This window comes from Chiloscyllium punctatum, chromosome 32, assembly GCF_047496795.1.
Source record: "Chiloscyllium punctatum isolate Juve2018m chromosome 32, sChiPun1.3, whole genome shotgun sequence".
NCBI lineage: Eukaryota > Metazoa > Chordata > Chondrichthyes > Orectolobiformes > Hemiscylliidae > Chiloscyllium > Chiloscyllium punctatum.
The window spans coordinates 18095482-18119964 of NC_092770.1; the positions used below are offsets into that span (position 1 = coordinate 18095482).

Sequence of the window (24483 nt, forward strand, 5' to 3'; positions counted from 1 at the left end):
AGATTGAAAGACAGTACTGAAACTCTTGCCAGCTGTGGGCCTTACATTTAAACACAGATATGAGTTTCCGAAACCTAGCTTCAATTTTTTTTAGGTCACATCATTCATGCCCATAGTGTCAAGGCTGACTCCCAGAAAACCAGTGCCATGAAGAACATTGTACCACCCCTTCTCAATACAGAGCTTCAGTGATTCATGGACAGGATCAATCAGTTAATAAATCAACAGGTTGTTTGAATAATTGCTCCAGCAAGACTAGGCCTGGTACTGGGATGAACACCAACCAAATATTTCCAACAATCACTTTAACAGAAATCCTGGCCCACCGCTCTCCATACTTGTCAACCATTGTTACATCTGATGTGTCATCCATTGCATGATGGGGCCATTCTGGGGCCAAATTTGGCATGATGTTTCTCACAGACTGATAAACAATGCATCAAGGACACAGACAGATAGAGAGCAACAGTGTACTCTCATTGAAAAATGAGTCATTGTTTTTACCTGGACATAACTATTACATTATGCCCTGGGACTCAGGTTTATTGTTCATGAAGTCAGACTTACCTTAGGTCATTAGTTACTCTGATAAGCACTGAAGAATGGATGAAAGGTGCCATCCAGAATTGAGGCTTCGCTTCCAATTCCTGAAATTTGATGCTCAGGGTACATCCAGAGTAAATAACAAGTGACTGTAGATGGGCAGGAGATTACACTCCTGCTACTCCCGGTTCTTCCATGGGCCCCTTAACCATGTCTCAAAGTGGTGGAGATCGAAAAGGTGAGGAAGAAAGACAGTCATTACCATGGCAACCGAGTCATGAATTACAAACATCACCATCAAACGCCAGAGCTACAGGTACTCCAGTCAGGACAAGTCAGTGTGAGTCCACTGTCAGTATCAGAATGACCACGCTTTGAGCCCTAATCAGCTTTGATGAAGAGTTATCTAGACTTGAAACATTAGCTTGCTCCTCTCCATGGATGCTATCTGACCCGCTGTGGTCTCTAGCATTTGTCATTGTCAATGGGAATAGCTCGGCCAACACACTACATGGTTCCAGTGCCCCTCTGCATGAAGACAGTGATTCTTGGCCTCCTCCCAGGGAAATGGTAGCACCATCAAGCTGACTGGTCAACCATTCCTACAGTCTATCTCAATAAGTCAGGGATGACATCGGTGAATTTGACGGGTGGAGTTGGGTATTGAGATATGTAAATAGCTTTGCTCATAGTTTATGGGGCAGAGTGAAATTGGGAAGTGTAGTTATTACATGGAGCATGGCAACACCTTCGTCACTCAAAGCCAATTTGCCAACTAGTTAACACAGTGTGATTAGGCAGTATAAATTGTTGTTCCCATTGAAATTTGGCATTCTTGCATCTGTCCTGATGAGTCCAAGATGCAAGGTTTTGAGGTTAGATTTCTTCTTTCAGCAATATTTAAATTAGTAAACAATATAATTGGCTATTGCAAGTAAATATCACATCAATAGTGAACCCAATCAATCTTTGCAGTGAATATTCAATAGGACAACGTGTATAAAAGTATGAGGGGCACAAGCAGAGTAGAAAGGGAGGAACTTTTATCCTTTCATAGAGGGGTCAACAACTGGGGGCTTCAGCTTTAAGAAAAAGAGGGTATTTGAGGAAAACGTTTTTCACCCAAAAGGTGATGGGTAATTGGAATTCGCTGCTTAAAAGCATGGTAGAGGCTAGAACCCTTGAGACCTTTAGGAAAGAATTAGGTGAGCACTTGAAATACCATAGCATACAAGGCTAAGGGCCAAGTGCTGGAAAATGGGATTAGGATAGATATTTTATGATCAGTATAGATATGGGCTGAAGGGCCTCTTTGCCTATTGCAAAAACTCTATGACTCTATGATTCTAGGATTTAGATGACTAACAGCATGGTGTCAGGTATCATTTTAGATGACAATCTTTTTTCAAAGTGTGATAAACTAAATTGATTAGCGCAGATAAATATTGATAAAATAGAGGTTACAGTGCAGTGATTTCCAGAGTTGTTTGATGAGCTTGTAAACAAATCAGAAGGCAGGAAGAGAGTCTTATTGATTGCCAGAATGCATGCATCTCTGGTGTTTATTGCTGCCCAGGTTGAATGTAAATATGTCTTCTGGACTGCACTGAGTGTTTCTGTCGGGAAACAAGCCAGATAATTCGTAACCATTCCCTGCTGAGAGACAAAATTCTGCGTTTGTTCGGCAATGTAGCTTTTCTCCCCCAAGGCGTGAAACAGAAAAAGGAAGAGCATGCATTAGAACTCTGCTTCATGAATGTTAAATTTTCCAACCTCTTAATATTTCTCTGTGCAATTAGTACAAGATTGGCACAGGGCTGTGAGAAAGTTGGACAGTGAGATTAGTTTGTGATTGTTTCAGAGATGTGCAGAAAGAGCAGTACAGCAGGGCTAGTTTGATCTTAATAGGTAACTTTAGGAAGAGGGTGGATAAGCTTAATATTGATCCAAGGCAATGGGGAGAGCAGGGCAGTAGCATTAGATTGGAATTGGTAGTTATGTGAGAATATAGGTTGGTGGGATTGGCTTGGGATTGATTGAGGGTTATGAGAGAGAGGGGAGGTGGGTAGTGGGTTTAGCTTGAAATTGATACAGGGCTATGGTAGAGATCAGGTAGTGGTATTGAATTGCAGAGTGGATAGAGCTGACTTTAACATTATCGGTTCCAGTGCCTAAGTCAACGCCAAGTGGTCCATCCAGCTTCAATTCCTTTGTTCAGATTTTGTAACATGTGATACAACTGATTGACTTGCAGGGCCATTTTAGATGGTATTTAAGAATCACCACATTACTGTTGGTCTGGAGTTACATGTAGGCCAGAACAGGTAAGGGTGGCAGACATCCATCCGAGAGGACAACAGAAAACAGATACCCTTTAACTGTAGTTCAGTGCATGACATTCTCAATTCTGAGTCACCTAGTTTTCAAACCAAGCCCAGAACCATTCTTGATGAAGGGCTTATGCCCGAAATGTCAATTACTGTCAACCCAACCCAAAACCATGACAGAGATCAAGCTGTTGATACAGGATGACACTGATGGAGTACTGCATGTTCGAGGTTTCATCTTTCAGACTAACTGTTAAACTGAGACCCTGTCTGCCCTCTCAGGTAGGTGCAAAAGATTGTATGTCTTAATTTCAAGGGAAAACAAGAGAGTTCTCTCTTGTGGCCTGGTCAATGTTCACTCATCAAACAAGTTTATTTAATCAGGATCATATTGCCATTTGTGGGAGCTTGCTATGTACAATTTTGGCACATGGCTTGTACCACAGCACTCTAAAAGAATACCTCAGTAACAGAAAAGTGCTTTGGGTCCTGAGGATGAGAAAGGCGCTTTAGAAATGCAGCTTAATACTTTCAGTCACATGTCAGTGGCTGGAACACACATGAAACCTCCACAAATTCCAAGACTATTTGACAGATTTACTCTGGAGCAATGTCCCAGGACTGTAGGAATGAGAACCCACTAATGAAAAGTCCAGTGATGTGTGAATAAATTCAACATTAAATAATTGCACAGTCACACAAGATCACAAGGATTCACCACAGGAAGTGTTAGAGGTGGGTTAAAAATACAACATTTAAAAGACATTTGGACAGTTATGTGGACAGGAAAGGTTTAGAGAGATATAGGCCAAATGCAGGCAAATGCGACCAGTTCAGTTTGCGAAGCCTGGTCAACATGGTCGAGTTGGGTCTGTTTCAGTGCTGTATAACTCTATGACTCTACAGCCTGGTATGACCTCAATCATGGTGCACTGTGAGTTTATTCAGATTTGTCTGTTGACGACCCAAAGAAATGGACACTGTCCTGCAAATCTTCAGATCCACCTGAATACCTAGTCCTAGAGTGTAAGAATCCACAGCCAGCTGGTCACTTTGAGCATCCAAGAATCCACTGCCAATCCTTGATTCCCAGAACTCCCAGAAGTTTGATGATCTACTCTCGATGCACAGAGATAGCAAGTGACAATTCACATCTGACTCCCTGAACTGTGCTCTCACACCTGATCCAGTGTGTAAGGAACTGCATCTGGAGCTCAGTCAGAAGGCTCAAACTGGGATATTTGTCCAGTTAAATATCGGGGTCCCTTAAAACATGAACTTTCCTCGTATTTATTATGTAGCTTGAGATTTCATTGAAATCTCATTGAAATCTCAAGCTATTAACTTTGCAAAATTCTCGCATATGAAAACAGAGGGAAGAATTATGAAAATAGCTCACTTTGCCTGGTTACTCCACTGGTATGGGCCAAGTGCTGGCAGGTGGGACTAGATTGGGTTGGGATATCTGGTCGGCATGGATGAGTTGGACTGAAGGGTCTGTTTCCATGCTGTACAGCTCTATGACTCTATGGTTACTCCCGGTTATGTCCCCGGGAAACAATAGGCCCTGTGCCCACCCCCCCCCCAATCCAATTTGTCTTTCCTACTGCCAGTGAGTGGGACTTTGTACTTTATGGCAGAGACCCCGCCCACCTGGCTGGAGACCCTGTCCACCTGGCTGGAGACCCCACCTGCTAAGCTGGAGACCCTGCCCACCAGACTGGAGACCCCGCCCACCTAGCTGGAGACCCCGCCTGCCAACCTGGAGACCCCACCCCCAGACTGGAGACCCCACCCACCAGACTGGAGACCCCGCCCACCTGGCTAGAGACCCTGCCCACCTGGCTAGAGACCCTGCCCATCAGACTGGAGACCCCCGCCCACCTGGCTGGAGACCCCGCCTGCCAACCTGGAGACCCTACCCACCAGACTGGAGACCCCACCCACCAGACTGGAGACCCCGCCCACCAGACTGGAGACCCCGCCCACCTGGATAGAGACCCCGCCCACCAGACTGGAGACCCCCGCCCACCTGGCTGGAGACCCCGCCTGCCAAGCTGGAGACCCTACCCACCAGGCTGATAGATCATAAAGAACAGAAGGGGGAATATCGGCATCTGTGGAGAAAAAGAAACAATGTGAATGTTTCTAGTCCAGTCCTCCTCTTCAGAATTAGTAAGGCCTACAGAGAAACAGAAGGTATTGCTGTCCGAAAGTGAAACAAGAGAAACCACAATATGTTATGTAAATTAAACAAAGCGGACACAACGGTTGAAGTCTGACATTGTTAAAATCATGTTGTTAAACTCAATGTGGAGTCTGAAGACGATAAAGTGCCTGACAGTTCCTGTCTGCACAGGTATGTTCATAAACTGCTGAGTACTTTTAGCATTTTATGAAAGAAGACATGTTGGTTGAAACTATGACAACATTTAGCAGAATCACCTGCAATGAAGTTTGGGCTGACTGTGAGATAATGGTATGGTAATTCCATTGTCAATGGACTAGAGGCAAAGGCTAATGCTCTGAGGACATGGGTTCGAATCACACCTGATGCAATTGAAATTCAACTAATAAAAAATCTGAAATAGCGAGTTAGTCTCAGCAATGGTGTTCCTGAAATTACCATTAAAAATCTGCTGCTGGCCTTACCAGACCCACAGTACTGTGGCTGACTCCGAAAGGGTCTGGCAAATCACTCCATTCAAGAGCAAATAGGTTTGGACAACAAATGGCCACATAAGTAGGTAGGATGTTAAAGAAGGTGTACAGCTTGATCGGGGGATCAAGAACAAGAGTCAGGATGTCATGTTGCAGCTTTAAAAGACTTGAGTTCGGCCACACTTAGAGTATTGTGTTCAATTCTTGTCATCATATTATAGGAAGGATGTGGAGGCTTTGGAGAGGGTGCAGAAGTGGTATACCAGGATGCTGCCTGGATTAGAGGGTATGAGCTATAAGGAGAGACTAGAAAAACTCAGGTTGTTTTTTTCTGGAGCGGCAGAGGGTGAGGGGACATTGATAGAAACCTATAAAGTAGTGAGATGCATAGGTAGGGTTGACAATCAGAATCTTTTTCCCGGAGATGAAATGTCTAAAACTAGAGGGTATGCATTTAAGGTGAGGGGGGCAAGTTCAAAGTAGATGTGAGGGGCAAGTTTTTTTACACAGAGGGTGTTAGGTATATGGAGGCAGATAAGATAAGGGTGTTTCAGGGACTTTTAGATAAGCACATCAATATGCAAGGAATGGAGGGATATGGACCAAGGGCAGGCAGAAGGGATTCGTTTAATTTGGCATCAAGTTCGGCACAATGTTATGGGCTGAAGGGCCCAGTTCTAAGTTCAAGCATGCCCACACCTTATAAGTGAATTTTTTTAAAAATTGAAGAGTAACATGGACATACTGCATCTCAAGATTGATTTTTTTTGATTAGATTACATTACTTACAGTGTGGAAACAGGCCCTTCGGCCCAACAAGTCCACACCGACCCACAACCCATTCCCCAACATTTACCCCTTCACCTAACACTACGGGCAATTTAGTGCAACACGAAATGTTTCGTTCTTCACAGTGCACCTAACACTACGGGCAATTTAGCATGGCCAATTCACCTAACCTGCACATTTTTAGATTGTGGGAGGATACCCAGAGGGAACCCACGCAGACACAGGGAGAACGTGCAAACTCCACACAGACAGTTGCCTGAGGCGGGAATTGAACCCGGGTCTCTGGCGCTGTGATGCAGCAGTGCTAACCATTGTGCCACCATAAAGCCCTCTCTCCTTCACTGTAAACACCAATATCTTATGTAAAACTATGTATTCAGATTTGTACTACACAGACATAGGTGCATGGCAATGCTGCAATTCTCAACTGATATGGAGCTGAACTTCCTATTTTGTGTGAAAGCTGTCCCTGCTCACAGTGCAACACAAAATGTATTCTTCTCTACAGTGCACCTAACATCAAAATCATGCTGTCCAACTTCGTTTCAAACTTAGTTCCTTTGTGGAACGCATTGCTATACAGAAGGCCATGGAGGCCGAGTCATGAGTGTATTTAAGACAGATCGGTTCTTGATAAGTAAGGGAATCAAGGGTTACAGGGAGAAAGCAAGAGAATGGGGTTGAGAAACATATCAGCTGTGATCAAATGATAGAGCAGACTCGATGGACTGAATGGTCTAAGTCTGCTCCTCTATCTTATGGTATTAAGGTTGTTTTACTTGAAGCAGAGAAGGCTGAGTGCGGAACTGATCGAGGTATACAAAGCTGTGAGGGCAATAGATAGGGTCGATAAGGATACACCTTTTCCCTTAGTGGTTGGGATTACTAGAGTTCTAGTGGGCATTGATTTAAGATATTTTCACCTAGAGGGTGTTGAGTACCTGGAACTCACTGGCAGAAATGGTGGTAGGGGCAGCATCATTCTGACATTTAAGAAGTGTTTAGATGCACACTCGAAATGCTATTTATGACAAAGCAACAACCAAGTGCTGGGAAATTTGATTAGATTATAAAGATGTTTGATGACCTGTATAGACTCAATGGGATGAAGGACCTCTTGCTGTGCTGTAAACCTCTATGACTCTATAACTCAGCCTTACTAAATTTCAAGTTTAAATTTCAGATACATTTCTGGAGAGTGGCAGCATCTTTTGGAAAGCTGTGGTCTGAGACCATCCTCCGACAGGAAGCCTCACTTGGACCTCAGTACAACTTCATAATGAACCTCTGAAGAGACATAAAGAATGCTGGTTATTACTAAAGGAGTGTCCTCTCTGTATGGGGTTCAGCTGCTGCAGGCTAGTTAGTGATGTAAAATGATGCCAACACCATGAGTTCAATTCCTGCACCAGCTGAGATTACCAGGAAGGATTTTCCTTCTCAAACTCTCTAGGCTGTGGTGACCCTCAGGTTAACCTACTGCCAATAGGTCAGTGGGATTGCCTTGGGATTAACTGAGGGTTAGGTGAGAGAGAGAGAGAGAGAGAGAGTGTGTGCAGCTGGTGAGTTAAGCTTGAAGTTGATACAGGGCTATATGTTAGAGATCGGGTCATGGTATTGGATTAGATGAAAGTGGGTACTGAAGATGCTGGAGATTAGAGTCAAGACTAGAGTAGTGCTGGAAAAGCACAGCAGGTCTGGCAGCATCCGAAGAGCAGGAAAATCGACATTTCGGGCAAAAGTCTTTCATCAGGAGGTATTGAATTGCAGAGTTGATAGGGCTGGGTTTGTCATTAGCAGTTCCAGTGCCTAAGTTAACATGGTCCATCCAGCTTCAATTCATTTGTTCAGCCTTTGTAATATTTAATACAACTGAATGGCTTGCCAGGCCAGTTTAGAAGGTGTTTAAGTCATCACATTACTGTGAGTCTGGAGTTGCATGTATGCCAGACTAGGTAAGGTGGCAGATTTCCACCTCTAGAGCACATTAGTGAACTTTAGCTGTAGTTCAGTACATAACACTCTCATCTCTGAGTCACATAGTTTTCAAGAGAACCTCAACACCAGGACAAAGATCAAGCTGTTGGTATGGGATGATACTGATGTTCAAGATCCTATTCTTCAGACTAACTGATAAATTGAGACCACGTCTGCCTTCTCAGGTGGGTGTAAAAAATTGTATGACTCGGTTTCAGGGGAAAACAAGGGAGTCTTTCTTGTGGCCTGATCAGTGTTCACTCACGTATTAATATTATTCATTCAGGATCATATTGGTGTTTGTTGGAGCTTGCTGTGTACAATTTTGGCAGACCTCTTGTACCACAGCACTCCAAAAGGGGACCTCAGTAACAGAAAAGCACTACAGGTCCTGAGGACGTCAAAGGCGCTCTAGAAATGTAGGTTAATTCTTTCAGTCGCAGATTGGTGGCTGGAACACACACGAAACCTACACCAGACAAATTCCAAGGTTATTTTACAGATTTATTCTGGAGCAATGACCCAGGACTGTAGGAGTGAGAACAGGTTGATGAAAACGCCAGTGATGTGTGAATAAGGGTGGTAAGTATCTGGAACTCACTGGTGGAAATGGTGGTAGAGGCAGGAACCTTGTGATGACCCTCTTGTAAACTACGCTCTTTAGTGAGGAAGCATTCAAATGGTCTGTTAGGACTATGGTAGGACTACTTCACCTGTTTACAGTAGGGACTGAGCCCGTTAAACCCAGGATTTGCAATTCATAGATGATAGATATGGTATGCAGGTAGATGGCAGAAAGACAGTAAATTGGCATCAAGGAATAGAATTGGTGTAGCACAATGGGCCAAATGGCCTCTCTCTACTCCATAACAATTCTGTGGAATGGATGAATGAATCTTGATTTTGTTTTTTTTTAAAATACACAGTAACTGATCATTTCATTCAAATAGACGTATTAAAAATAAGACTGGCAACTTTGCAAAATGATTCTCTGGTGTGCTAAATTCACCCAATTTCCATTCACTTGTCAATTACCTTTTAGTTTAGAATAACAAGCTTAAATCTTGCTACCTTTTCGGCAAACACTGGGTGCACCCCCCTTAGACGGTGTCCAGCTTTCAATACTACATCCAACCATAGGGATTTGCAAAGTTTTATGTTCCCTGATTGCATTTCTAATCACCAGTAACGTGAAACCGAGAGCGGGGGCATTTATCACAAGTGCTTTTAGCAGCATTTTCCACACAAAAGTAAAACACAAGTCGCATGTGGGCACGATTAACGCCAGGAAACAGAGCCCCCTTTTCTGTTTGCAGTCTCAGGAAAACAATGTGCTGTCCCACTTAGCCTGGTTCCTGCCCCGGGAAGCGAGAGTGTCCCGCCTTCAGTCCCATTTGTCTTTCCTCTTGCCGGCGAATGGGACTTTGCTCTTGACAGCGGATCCCACCGCGGAGGCCCCGCCCACCAGGCTGGAGGCCCCGCCTCTGATGAGGCCGATGCCCAATGAGGGCACCGCGGTGACGGTTGTCCTGGTTACGGTGTAGCCTTTGATGCCCAGCCAGGCCACTCCGCCCATCGTGGCCCCGACAGCCCCCTTGGTCGCTCCGAGAAAGCCTCCGGCCACCCGCGACAGCAGGCTGGCCTGAACCTCCACTTGGTCCTTCTCAATGTCTGAAAAATAATAGACATCAAAATCTGTCAGCGCCCTCCGAGTCTTCCAGAGTTAGTGTACATCGATGCTAACTCCCTACCAACCCCCAACCCTCCCTACCCCCTCACTCCCTCATTGTTCAAATGTTTGGACAGAGTGCTAGATAATTCCTGGGTATTGCTGCAGAACAATATCAGGATTGCAGTGGATTAAAAATCCCTGCCCCTTATTTTGGCAACGGTGCTATACAGTATCGCCAAATCTAAGTTAGTCATATATAAGTTTATATATGAGATTGTCATTACATAGAGGTTGTCAGTATGTATTAGTTTGTCGATATATATATATGTCTACATATATGAGTTTGTTAGGTTCTTGGGTGCCCACGGGCTAACTCTTTCATCTCAACTAAACTGACAACAAGCTGGCATTCCACAGATACCCAGATGCTTTGAATTCAATGTTGCACTTGGTCCTGCCTGCAAAGCGATCTTGGAATCTCGGTGTAAATCCATCACCTTCCCCGTGCTCTCGGTTAACTGGGGAAACACACAGAGTGAAGAACGATTTTAATATAGGCACAATGCTCAAACACTTGTCAAGGTTCCTCCTGAGACCTGTTTGATGCATGGATATCACATGCCCAGTCATATATTTATATCCAGCTCTACCAAGATCATTCCACATCTCATTCTCTGCACAGATTGTGGCAGTCTTTCTATTCAATGTCTCAATTAGAGACGAAGAGTCCCGAACTGACAATATCTCAGGCAGTCCGTGGGGTCACTTAGCAAACCAGAAACTGGGAACGTAGGACTGAACAGCGTCCCTTGGTGCAGAGCCATGTGAAAATCTCCCAGTGCGTAGCCAGCTCTACATCGGTTTCAATGGGTGACTATGGGGAATTGTTACACTTAACTGTCTACACCAGTACGTGCAGGACCTGGATCCCAGTCAGACAGTGGAGCCTAAATTCTACCAGTCAACTTGCAAGAAATCAAACTCCCTCTCAGGGGGTTGTTCAAATGTTTAACAACAAGAGCTTGGACAGAGTGCTAGAGAATTCCTTGGCATTGCTGCAGAACAATATCAGGATTGCAGTGGATTAAAAATCTCTGCCCCTTATTGATGCTCTTTTGGCAACGGTGCTATACAGTATCGCCAGATATGTTAGTCATATATACGTTTATATTTGAGATTGCCAGTACATAGACAACTAATACATACTGACAACCCCTATGTATATATGTCTACATATATGAGTTTGTCAGGTTCTTAAATAACCACATTTGCTCAGGTTATCCTACATTTACAACATGCCACTGGAGCAGGGTAACTAAATGAAGCATTGAGATATTTATACAGGGCATCGGGGTGGGGTATTTAAACAGGGCACTGGGGTGGGGTATTTAAACAGGGCACTGGGATGGGGTATTTAAACAGGGCACTGGGGTGGGGTATTTAAACAGGGCACTGGGGCAGGGTATTTAAATAGGATACTGGGATGGGGTATTTAAACAGGGCACTGGGGCAGGGTATTTAAACGGGGCACCGGGATGGGGTGTTTAAACAGGGCATAGGGGCAGGGTATTTAAACAGGGCACTGGGGTGGGGTATTTAAACAGGATACTGGGATGGGATATTTAAACAGGGCACTGGGATGGGATATTTAAACAGGGCACTGGGATGGGGTATTTAAACAGAGCACTGGGGCGGAGTATTTAAACAGGGCACTGGGGTGGGGAATTTAAACAGGGCACTGGGACAGGGTATTTAAACAGAGCACTGGGATGGGGTATTTAAACAGGGCACTGGGGCAGGGTATTTAAACAGGGCACTGGGATGGGGTATTTAAACAGGCCACTGGGATGGAGTATTTAAACAGGGCACTGGGGCAGGGTATTTAAACAGGGCACTGGGACAGGATTATTTATGAATCCAAATGTATAGCAATGGGATGGAATGTTGATCGCCCTATAGTAAGCCATCTATTCAAGGATAATTTTGGATGAGCAATAAATGCTGGCATTGTCAGCGATACTCAAGTCCCATGAAAGAATAAGCAATGGAGGATTTAGTTGCTGCAGCATGGCAATTGAAGGAACAAGACCACTGGTGTCAGCCTGAGCTCAATGGGAGCAAGAATCAAAAAGTGTGGTGCTGGAAAAGCACAGCAGGTCAGACAGCATCCAAGGAGCAGGAGAGTCAACATTGCAGGCATAAGCCCTTCATCATTCCTGACTCTTTTTGACTCTGATCTCCAGCATCTGCAGTCCTCACTTTCTCCTCATTGGGAGTAAGTCCCACTTGACCTATGTTGAGTATGCAATCCACATTGAGCTGCCAGTGTTGAGGGAGGGTTGCATTACTGAAGGTGCAACTTCTCAGTGAGGCATTCTACTAAAATCAGCTGCCTGATCATTTGGAGATAACTGGGAGAAGCTTAAGGAATTTGTCCTCTATTCTGGGAAAGATTCCTCTTTTGTTAAAAGACTGCGGCACATCTTAAATAACCAAGTGCTAAGAGTGGGTGAGTAGTGTGGCTGATTTCAGACCGGGTCAAATGCCAATCCCAAGATCTCTGGGGACTGGCGAAATGGCATCTGCTTCAGATGAGAGTGTGAGGTGAGCTCCATATCTCATTTACAATCAGATCACAGGTCGCAGAAACTAGGCTCAGTGTTTTAATGAAGCATACACACAAACACTCACAAGTCTGTCTGTCTCACACACACACACACACACCACAAGGTTATAGTCCAACAGGTTTATTTGGAAGCACTAGATTTTGGAGCGCCGCTCCTTCATCAGATGGTTGTGGAGGTAAAGATCATGCTCACAGATTTGTCATCTTTAATCTAACATTGTTTATTGTATCACATCTCCATGACAATGGACTTCTTTGGCTATACATTCTGTGGATATGATCTTATTCTCCACAACCACCTGATGAAGGAGCAGCGCTCTGAAAGCTAGTGCTTCCAAATAAACCTGTTGGACTGTAACCTGGTGTGTGTGAGATTTTTAACTTTGTACACCCCAGTCCAACACTGGCTCCTCCAAGTCATGACAACTCAAACACACACTCACACATACGCATACTTTCACTCACACACACAACTAAAGCACATTCTCATACACATGCAATTTAACACAAAGACTTGCACACAACTTACAAACACACTCTCTAACACACTGTCACACAAAGACTCACACGTTCTCTTACATAACTACACACACACACACACACACACACACACACACACACACGTTTGCACACAGACACACTGTCACATATCACTCTCAAACAGATACACACACTTTCACACAGTGTTGCTAAGGTAGTGAGCAGGTACAAGGTGAAGTTAAACTGTTAAGTGAGCTCTTTGAAGAGTGAGAATGTGAGGTTGGGCTGATGACAGGAGGCTGTTGCTGGCTGTGGTGTGAATGCCCAGCAGAGCAGGGACATTTGAGGACAGGAATGGCTGCCACTTGCAAATTCCTGCAAGCAAAGAGAATGATCTTGTGGCCATCTGCAGATTCCCTTCAAGGGGTGCTTCAAACAAACTTTGCAAGTGAAATGAACAACCACTGCATGAGACACTTTTCAGGAGCTCATGTCAGAACTAAAATATAATCAAGCTACACAGTTCACCTACATTTGACATTTCTTCATGGCTCCCTCTGCCCTTTCTGGTTGATACAGAAGACCCAGTGGTGTTAATTCACTGCATTTTTACAGTACAGAAGGGGACCATTGTGTTTGCACTGGCTATATGAGCATTTCACCCTGGCATCAGTCTCCTGCCCTTTTTCTGCAAATCTGCAACCTCTTGAGTTGAATCTGCCTTAATTGCTTTTCCAGGCAGTGTGTCCCAGATCCCAACTACACACTGATGAGGAAAGTTGGGGCAATCTCCCTGCCCAAGGTTTATTGTTACCAAAAATGACTAAGATAGATCGTCTGAGCATTTATCTCTGGGGAATTTGCCATTTACAAACTGGTTGTCACAAGAACACAAGTAATAGAAGCTGGAGAAAATTATTCAGCCTCTCAAGCCTTGCCTGCTATTCGAAAAGATCATGGCTAATCTGTCCTGAACCTCAGCTCCTGTTTTGTGCTAGCTCCTCATAGCCCTCAACTTTCTGATAATTCATAACTCTATCTACTTCACCTTTAAATACTTTCAGTGTAGCCTCCCCAACTTCCTGGGGTAGAGATTGCCAGGTATTGACTATCCTCTGGAGGGGATGAAATCCCTTCGCATCTCAGTTTTAAATGAGCATCTCCTTATTTGTAACCAGATTATCTAGCGCAAGATTCACCCGCAAGCAGAGACATCTACTCCACCAAACCCCCTCAGAACCTTAAATTTATTTCTGCAATTTCCTTATTTGATTTGCTCTTGGGACATGAGTATCAAATTTATTGTCCATCCCTAGCTGCCCTAGAGAAGGTGGTGGTGAGCTACTGTCTTGAACCACTCAGTCCATGTTGTGTGGAAACAGCCACAATACTGTTAAGAGTTCCAGGAACTTGATCCAGCGACACTGGAGGAGGGACATGATATTTCCCAAGTCAGGGTGGTTTGTGACCGTGAGAGGAACTTGGGGGTGGTGGTGTTTCCATGTATCTGCTGTCGTTGTCCTTCCACCTGGCAGAGTCTGTGGGTTTGGAAGATGCCGCCAAAGGAGCCTTCATCTGATATACCAGTTGTTTTAACAGCAGCTTTTCAAGGACTCGATCAGATGCAAAGCATTCCGGGGCTTCCCAAGGTTACATGTAAGATGTGACATTTCTTTGCAAAGTATACCTGCAAGTTCATTCTCAAGGGTTTCTGCAAAAGTTAGCAGCATCGGCGTTCTAATGAAAATGGTACTACTTAGTTCTGAAGTGCAGTGGCAAACTAAAATAAAACTAATGAAACACTTTGGAACACTTTTTCCTCCCCCATCCAAGTAGCTTCCATTTGAATGTAGCACAGTACTGAAAGTGCACTGGGCAAATCAAAATAGGAGAGCAATTCATAATTTATAACTATACGGGGCATACATGTGCACCACAGAGATTTAACAAGGCACCTCGATTGTCAGACAGTTACCTTTCTAAACCATCTGAAATATTTATTGAGAACAAGGGAACAGAGCAGTGGTTAGTGAGGATTGTTCTTTCCACTCTGCAGTCTCTCCGCATTATAATTGGAGTCTGCATTGCAGGATGAGTGCTGCACCGGATGCTCACTATTGTTTTGAAGTCAGATGTCTGCTGTGGAGCAGAGTGCAATTAAAGTTACTTTGGTGTTCCCTGTTGTTATGCTGTAGCTTTCAGGCTAGATTTCTCGATTCCCAGTGTGTTCTCTGGACTGTGCGCACTTCCCTGACCTTTTGACAATCCCATGGATTGTCCGGTTTCCAGAGTGACTCCCAGTTTAGAGCCATAGAGGTTTACAGAATGGAAACAGGCCCTTCAGCCCACATTATATATGCCGCCCCGTTTTCATTTAGTCCCATTTAGCAGGGTGACTTTCCGTGTACTAATCCTAGATTGGCTTGATTCACTGATTGTGGCTGAAATGAGCCTGATGATCAAGCTGAGCATTTGTGAAATTCAACTGAAACATTCAATAGTTATACAGCATGCTACTACTAATAATCTAGAGGTCCTGGCCTCGTGGATTCAAATCTCACCATAGGATGGGCAACAGGTGGAATATTAATTCATTGAATTATAAATCTGACAGATCACAGACTGTCCTAAAAATGTCAGGCTGACTAATATTTTTGAAGGAATCATGTCTGCTATTCTTACCTGGTCTGGCCTACATGTGACCCACAGTGATGTGATGTCTTAACTGTCCTCTGAAATTGTTGATAAAGCTACCCTGTTGAAGAGTAATTAGGGATGGGCAACAAATCCTTGTTTTATGGATACTCCACATTCCACAAAAGTATGAAGTCCACTGATTTAATATATCAGGAATCTTCACTGGAGATTATAATCATGTCAATCCTATACTTAAAGAGTCTATCTAATGGGGAACATCACTCACCATCCTGACTCGGAAATATACTGCTGTTGTTTCACTTTGGCTGGGTCGAAGTCCTGGAACTTCCCTCTGTAACAGTACAGTGAATATAGCTACTCCAAATGGACTGGGGCGGTTCAAGAAGGGAGCCCATCACCACCCACGTTCTCAGAACAAATGACAAAATGAGGCACTTTAGTTGTATATCTCAAACGTGATAGTCAAAGTTATTTGATTTTCTTGACTTTGAATTAACAAAGTGGTGAAAACGAGAAGCTGCTTCAGTCTAGACTTCCCAAGTTTCTTCACATTGTCTGACTCTCTCCTCAGTCTGGGTCACTCTCAGCTGTGAGCATCAATTCCCTCCAGACTTGGAATCAACCACCTTGCAAACTTTTTCTACAAATGTTATAGACGGTGGGAAGTATAATCGGAAATCAGATTCCAGACAGCACAGATATTGGTGGTAATAGGCGTTGGCAGAAAGATGCCCATGTTTTGAGTTCATTATTTGTTTTCTTTGTCCTTTCTTGGGGTGGCATTGCTGGCAAGGCTGGCATTGCGTCCTATCTCTACTGGCCTTGAACTCAATGGCTTGTTAGACCATTTCAGGGGGCACTTTAGGGTGAGTCACATTGATGTGGGTCTGGAGTCTGACGTTGGGCCTGGGAGTCCAGGGGTTTTAGGGCACTCGCTTTTTGGGAGGTTGAGCCAAGAGTCTGTCATTTCTGTGCCTGGTCATACATCAGTCAGATCAGGTAAGGATGATAGATTTCTTTTGTGAAAGGACATCACAACAAATAATGAAAGCTGACATGATTGTCAATACTAACACTAACTTTCCTGATATTTTTAAATAAATGAATTTAAATTTCACCAGTTGCTGCAGTAGGATTTGAGTCCATCTCCCTGGTACCTTAATCAGTACCTCTGGATTACCAACCTAGTGATATTACCATTACTCTTCCATCTCACCCTTAATCGTTATGATCAGTTCTTGCAGACTACAATTCACAGGGAAATGGTGGAGGTATTTACATCGAGTTTTGTGGTTAGTATCAAAGCAACTGACAGTGCATGGTCAACAAGTTTCTAACCCTGCTCTGTATCAGCAGACAGCAATGACCATTCTCATGATCCACCATACCACATCAAATCACTCAATTTAATTACATGCTGTTTTAATGGATAGCACTATCGGGCAGCAAGAGGCCATCTTACTGAAAACATTCCGAGGCTGGGAGGATGTTTTCCCTTTTTGGGAATCTAGAACCAAATGAAAATGTTTCCAAATAAGGCCACTCCCATTTCACATGGGAATGAGGAGGAAACCTTCCTCTCCAGAAGGTCATTATTCTGAAGAGTTTTTAAGCTCTGAGTACAGTCAAGAGTGAGTTAGACAGATTGCTGAATTCAAGTCGGGGGGGGGGAGTTATGGGAAACAGGCAGGAGCATAGAAACAGATGAAATAGGAGCAGGAGAAGGCTGCTCAGCCCCTCAATCCTGTCCCACCATTCTATAAGATCATGGCTGGTCTGGCCAAGGCCCTAACTCCTCACTCATGCCAATTCCTCAACCACTCGATATTTCAAACATCTACCTCCCTCCCCTTTAAACACTTCCAGTGAACTAATCTCCAGAAGTATGCAGGGTAGAAAATTGTAGACATTCACTACCCTCTCTGAGAGAAGAAATTCCTTCACATCTCAGTTTTCAGTGATTATCCCATTATCGCTAGTTTGTGAAACATAGAATCCCTACAGTGTGGAAACAGGCCCTTTGGCCCAACAGGTCCACACTGACCCTCCGAAGAGTAACCCACCCAGACCCATTTCCCTGCCCTATTACTCCACATTTACCCCTGACTAATGCACATAACCTACACATCTCTGAACATTATGGGCAATTTACCATGACCAATTCACCCTAACCTGCACATCTTTGGACTGTGGGAGGAAACCAGAGCACCCAGAGGAAACCCACGTAGACACGGGAGAATGTGCAAACTCCACACAGACAGTTGCCAGAGGCTGGAAATGAACCCGGGTCTCTGGCGCTGTGAGGCAGCAGTGCTAACTACTGAGCCACCATACCACCACCTTTTGAACATCTAACCTGTCAAGCCCCCTCAGAATCCTCAGGAGAAAGTGAGGACTGCAGATGCTGGAGGTCAGAGTCGAGAGTGTGGTGCTGGAAAAGCACAGCAGGTGCTTTTCGACGTTTTCGGCATAAGCCCTTCATCAGGAATGAGGGAGGGCTTATGAAGGGCTCTTGCCTGAAATGTTGATTCTCTTGCTCCTTGGATGCTGCCTGACCTGCTGTGCTTTTCCCAGCACCACACTCCTGACTCCTCAGAATCCTGAATGTTTAAATAAGATCATCCCTCATTTTTCTAAGCTCTAATAAATACAGGCCCTGCCAGTTTAGCTGTTCTTGACAAGTCATCCCAGAAATCAGCTTAGTGAATCTCTTTTGAACCACCTCCAATGCTAGTGTATCATTTTTTTGTAAATAATGATACTAAAACTGTACACAGAATTACAAGTGTGGCCTTATCAAACACTGTACAGGTTTAACAAGACCTCCTATTTTTAAACTTTAACCCATGAGCAATAAAGGCCAATATTTTCTTCTTCATTATTTGCTGCACCCACATGCTAACATTTTGTGTTTCATGCACAAGGAAGCCCAGATCCCGGAACATACGAGCTCCCCACCATGCCTTGCTTGGTCTTAAACTTACTTCATTAATTTCACTCTCCTTCCCTTACCTTCCTTGGGTTTACTTGTATTACTATATGATATTGGTCTGGACTTTTACTTATAAATAACATACATTTATAGAAATGATACTGCTTTATACTCTGCCCCATCCTCCAAATCATTGTTTATATTTGGGCGGCACGGTGGCACAGTGGTTAGCACTGCTGCCTCACAGCGCCAGAGACCCGGGTTCAATTCCCGCCTCAGGCGACTGACTGTGTGGAGTTTGCACGTTCTCCCCGTGTCTGCGTGGGTTTCCTCCGGGTGCTCCGGTTTCCTCCCACACTCCAAAGATGTGCAGGTCAGGTGAATTGGCCATGCTAAATTGCCCGTAGTGTTAGGTAAGGGGTAGATGTAGATGTAGGGGTATGGGTGGGTTACGCTTCGGCGGGGCGGTGTGGACTTGTTGGGCCGAAGGGCCTGTTTCCACACTGTAAGTAATCTAATCTAATCTAAACACTCCAAGGCTTAGGACTGATCCTGATGGCACTCCCTGAGCAATGTCTTTCGAAACTGAAAAAGATTCATTCATCCCGAATTGGTTTTCTGTGTCATCCCGAATTGGTTTTCTGTGTGCCAATCAATCCTCAACCTGTGTTAATACAGAGGAACCTCAATTATCCAAACAAGATGGGCGGGCAATATATCGTTTGGATAATTGATTATCCGTTTAATTGTTTCAATGCCTCTCCTGGGGCTGGGAGTTTTCTGTTTTCCTTTTTCTTCGCTGTATCTGCCTTGCTCCCACTCTCCGTCTCAGAGTTTGTTTCTGAGCAGACACACACTTGTGTGTAAGGGACCTGCAGCATTGCTCAAGCCCCCCACTTCCCCACCCCCTCCCAAACAGTTCAATGGGACTGACACAGCGAGCACTTGATAAGTCCGCTCCCCCTGTTCAGGAGACTAGGCAACAGCACACTGCGCATGAGCCCCCACTCTCCTGTCTACCCCCACCCGCCAATCCCATCCAACTCTCCCCCCCCCCCCCCCCCACTGTCAGCATCCCCCACCTCACCCGGGGGCAGATGGACTGGACACTGACAGCAAGAGTACTGCTGCCTTTTGGCGGTGAGTCTCATCAAAGTCACACACACACGGACACAACACACACGCACAACACACACGCACAACACACACGCACAGACACACACGCACAGACACACACACACACACACGGACACAGACACATTTTACTGCAACTTTTTGACAGGTTCCACCTTTGCCCTGTACAGGACAATATTGGAGATTTTATCTGGGGAAGGGAGGTTTAGGGTACACCCCTGTGTAGAACTCCAGGGAAAGTGTGGGAGGGGAGAGAGAGGGAAGGCGGGTGGTCAGTTATTTGGAGACGGTACCTGGGCTCCCATCGATGTCCAGGACTGTTCTCGGCAGCACTTCAGTAAGCTGCGTTTGTTTTTAATCATTGTAAACAAAAGGTGAGATCGGTGTTAGAAACACCTCTTTGATGTAACGTTTCTATCGGGTCCTCGAGATCTCCTTCAGATAATCCAAAATTAGGATAATCGAGGTTCCTCTGTACATCACCCCAATCTCGTGTGCTCTTATCCTCTGCAATAACCTTTTATATGGCACATTTTTCAAATGCCTCCTGGAAAACCAAATGCTCTAAATCTAATCGTTTCCCTACATCAACTCACACATGTGAGGAAACTGGAGGTGAGGGCAAGACTGGCAGTGCAGGCTCACGGGGCTGAATAGTCCACTCCTGTTTTTATTTCTTATGTTCCCTGGATCCAAAGTTTGGGATTCAGACCACACTCCAGAGATGTGGCCAGCTACTCCCATTGCAGCACTGACCGATTACAACCCACATGGAGATAGCATCACTCACTGCTCCCATCCAAGGAAGGATTGGATTTAACAAGTCTATTTGAGAGAGAGAGAGATTCCAGGCTTCTCTCCCATGCCACACAGACTGATATTGTCCAGAAAGCACTATCTCACAGTAACAGATCCATGAGGCAGCCTCACTGAAAAGCAAGTAAGAAAGGAGCTTCTCTCACATCCAACAATGTTCTGTACCCTTCTATGAAGGTCTAACTGGCCCTGTGCATTCCTCAACAATGATCAACCCAAGACACAAACCAATCCCCACTGACTGTTAATTCATCAACCCCAAGCTAAGAAACTAAACAGATTCACGTCACCCTGGATCCTGCTGGGACAGACCCAGGGGAGCTGGGAACCTGAGGAAAGCAGGGATATTTGTATTAGGGGTAGCACAGTGGTTCGTAGGGCCAGGGTCCCAGGTTCAATTCCAGCCTTGGGCACCTGTCTATGTGGAGTTTGCACATTCTCCACATCTGCGTGGGTTTCCTCTGGGTGCTCTGGTTTCCTCCTACAATCTAAAGATGTGCAGGTTAGGTGAATTGGCCATGCTAAATTGCCTGTAGTGTTAGGTGTAGGGGAATGGGTCTGGGTGGGTTGCTCTTCGGAGGGTCAGTGTGCACTTGTTGGGCCGAAGGGCCTGTTTCCACACTGTAGAGAATCTAATCTAATGTTCTGGCAGAGTGATGGTCCAAAGTAAAACAAACATTGTGGTCCAATGGCTCCCTCTGGTGGAATTAAAGGCACTTGCCCAGCACAGAGCCTTTGATCATGAATGAGACCTCTCATTGTCAAACTGATTCCAACACTGTCACCACGGATTTCCACATACACTCAGTGAGGAAGACACTAACACTTCACTAATCCTGAATCTCTGATGGCGCAAAGGGACTGGCCAGAGTCGAAATGGGTGGAGAGGTTGCTCTGGTAAAGAACTTTTGGCCAAATGCAAACTTTTGAATCAGAAGCTCATGGGATCCAAATGCTAGTACAAAGATTTGTCCACAATCCTGTACACGCCACTGCACTGTCCTAACCAGGGAGTGTTGTTGGAAATTGGGGTCCTCTAACAACTGAATTTTCTTATGTATTTATTGTGTTGCAAGGGATTTGATTTGAGAGCTATGTTCACATTAATTAACTTTGCAAATTCATGGCGTGGGAAAACAAAGGGGGAAAATACAATAAAATACAAAGGTCACAATGCCCATTGAGCGTGCTTCAACAACTGATCTGGCATAAAACATACCCTGTTTTCTGTCTGTTATTGTTTGGGAAACTGAGAAGGTTTTGTTCTCAGAAGGAATGAAAAGTAACCTTCAAATGGAGGTGGGCAAGGGGACAGGGGTCACCCTGGCATCATCAGTAACTGCTCATGAGCATTGACCAAAAGGTGTTAGACTGTGGATTGAGAAAAGATTTACAAAGATATTACCAGGGTTGGAGGGTTTGAGCTTTAGGGGGAGGCTGAATAGGCTGGGGCTGTTTTCCCTGGAGTGTCGGAGGCTGAGGGGTGACCTTATAGAGGTTTATAAAATCATGAGGGGCACGGGTGGGTGAATAACCAAGGTTTTTGTTCCCCAGGGTAAGGGAGTCCAAAACCAGAGGGCATAGGTTTAAGGTGAGAGGGGATAACGTTTTTCACACAGAGGAATGAGCTGCCGGAGGTGGTGGTGGAGGCTGGTACAATTACAACATTTAAAAGGTATCTGAATGAGTATATGCATAGGAGGGGTTTAGAGGGATATGGGCAAAAAGCTGGCATATGGTACTAGATTAATTTATGATATCTGATCTGCATGGACAAGTTGGATCAAAAGATCTGTTTCTGTGCTGCACAGTATATCTCTATGACTCTATGACATTACATAGATGGCCAGTATAGAAGTGCCTCAAAGCAGGGGTAGTATGGTGGTACAGTGGTTAGCATTGCTGCCTCACAGTACCAGGGACCTGGGTTCAATTCCAGCCTTGGGTGACTGTTTGCATGTTCTCCTTTTGTCTGTGTGCATTTCCAGGGATATGCACGTTATGATAAATGTGGAGTTGGGAAGGGATGGATCTGGGTGCGATGCTCTATGGAGAGTCTGTGCAGACTCGATGGGACAAATGGCCTCTTTCTACACTGTAGGATGATTCGGATTGTGGGGGTTGGTGAGAGTTTTAGGGTGAAGGGATAAAAGGGTTTTTTTTAAGAGCAAGAGTGAGGGGGGTTTCTTCCATTGAGCACAAGGTGCAAAAACAAGAAGCAGAATAAGATCTCCAGGTTATCCCCATTGGATGCCTACTCCTTCAATGTGCCATCATGAGTAAAATCCCACTGGCAATAGCACAACCTTGGCACTAAAATATTACCCTCCCCACCCATCACACCTCAACCAACCCAGTGCAGGGAGTGATGGGCAGATCTGGCCCTAAATGCAGGATAACCCAGCTTCCTCCATGCTCTCAGGGATCATATCAACCCCACATTGAAGAAGTTGGGACTGTTCACTTTGGAGAGAAGGTGGCTGAGAGGAGATCTGAGAGAATGGGGAACAGACTGGATAGACCGGACGGGGAGAAACTGTCCCCTGCTTATCAAAGGAACAGGAAGAGGAGGGTATAGATTTAAAGATATTTTTGAAAAACAAAAATGAGATTTGAGAAAGGAACACTTGATCACGCAGTGAGAAGTTGGGAAATTCACTCTGAAAACTTGGAGGAGGCAGGTTCAATTGTGACGTTCAATAAAGTATTGGGTGATTATTGAGATAGAAAAATATGCAAGAGATTGCATAAAAGGCAGGAGATTGGCTCTAGGCAATGATGCACACTGATAAGCTAGTACAGACACAATAGGTAGAATGGCCTCTGTAACAGTTCTATGATTCTGTGAACCCATGGGAACAACTTTAGATTAAAGCTGAAAATTCTCATGCTTTATCTCCACCTTTTACACGAGATACCTATCAATTACTCAGCTTTGATCTTGCAGCAAATATGTTTGAGGACAATACCTAAGAACATGGAACAGGAGGAGACCATTCAGCCCCACTGAGCCTGTTCCACCTTACAGTTGATCCAAATGCCCCAGTTTCACTCCACATCCCTTGACATCATTATCCAATGAAATTCCAGCCCACAAAATTAGTTAAGATCCAGTTGAACCCCATATCCAAATCCTTTTGAGGGGACAGAGCTATTTCTGGGACTAATTCCAGGGTTTATTAATTGAGTTTAAATTTCCCCAGTTGCTGTGCCACCAGAAAATTAACTTGGGTCTCTGGATGACACATCCAGTTGCATTACTGCAATACCACTGCATTCCCCTCAACTGTGTACTATCAGTTCAGCAGCATGCTCATGACCCACGGTCACTGTACTCACCTTCTGTTGGCAGCTCCCTTAGATATGAAGAGATGTCCTTCTGATCACCGCTTGCTTGTTCCATTGGCTTCTATCAAGAGCAAAATGCAAAGAAACATTTCCAATAGATTGAATGTTCTTAAGTTTAGCAGAGCTCCAGTGACAAGGGGGAGGGTTGATAAGGGGGAGCCAGTGGATGTTGTGTACTTAAACTTTCAAAAGGCTTTCAGGAGGGTCCCACAACAGATATTAACATGTGAATTGAGGGTAGTGTACTGACATGTGGAGAGAACTGGCTGGTAGACAGGACACAAAGAGTAAGAATAAATGGGTCTTCTTCCAGGTGGCAGGCAGTGCCTAATGGAGTACCACACACAGATCAGCACTTGAACCCCCAGCTATTAACAGTATACATTCATGATGTAGAGGAGGGAACTAAATTCAAATCTCTTATGAATGACACCAAGTTGGGTGGAAGGCTGAGCTATGAGGAGTATACAGCCACACTTCAGTCTGGTTTGACCCAGTTAAGTGAGTAGGCAAGTGTATG

The 24483-nt window shown here is 44.7% G+C and overlaps 1 protein-coding gene across 1 annotated transcript in view; it reads right to left on the bottom strand.

Moving 5' to 3' along the window:
* Positions 1-8590: 8590 nt before the first annotated feature.
* The window catches only part of tmem263 (transmembrane protein 263), a 28570-nt gene continuing 12677 nt past the window's right edge, over positions 8591-24483 (bottom strand). The window contains exons 3-4 of the mRNA XM_072552710.1: positions 23955-24024; positions 8591-9968 (exon numbers count right to left, since the gene is read on the bottom strand). Coding sequence (XP_072408811.1) covers positions 9682-9968; positions 23955-24024 — 357 coding nt within the window. The 3' untranslated portion in view covers positions 8591-9681. The remainder of the gene's footprint in view (positions 9969-23954; positions 24025-24483) is intronic.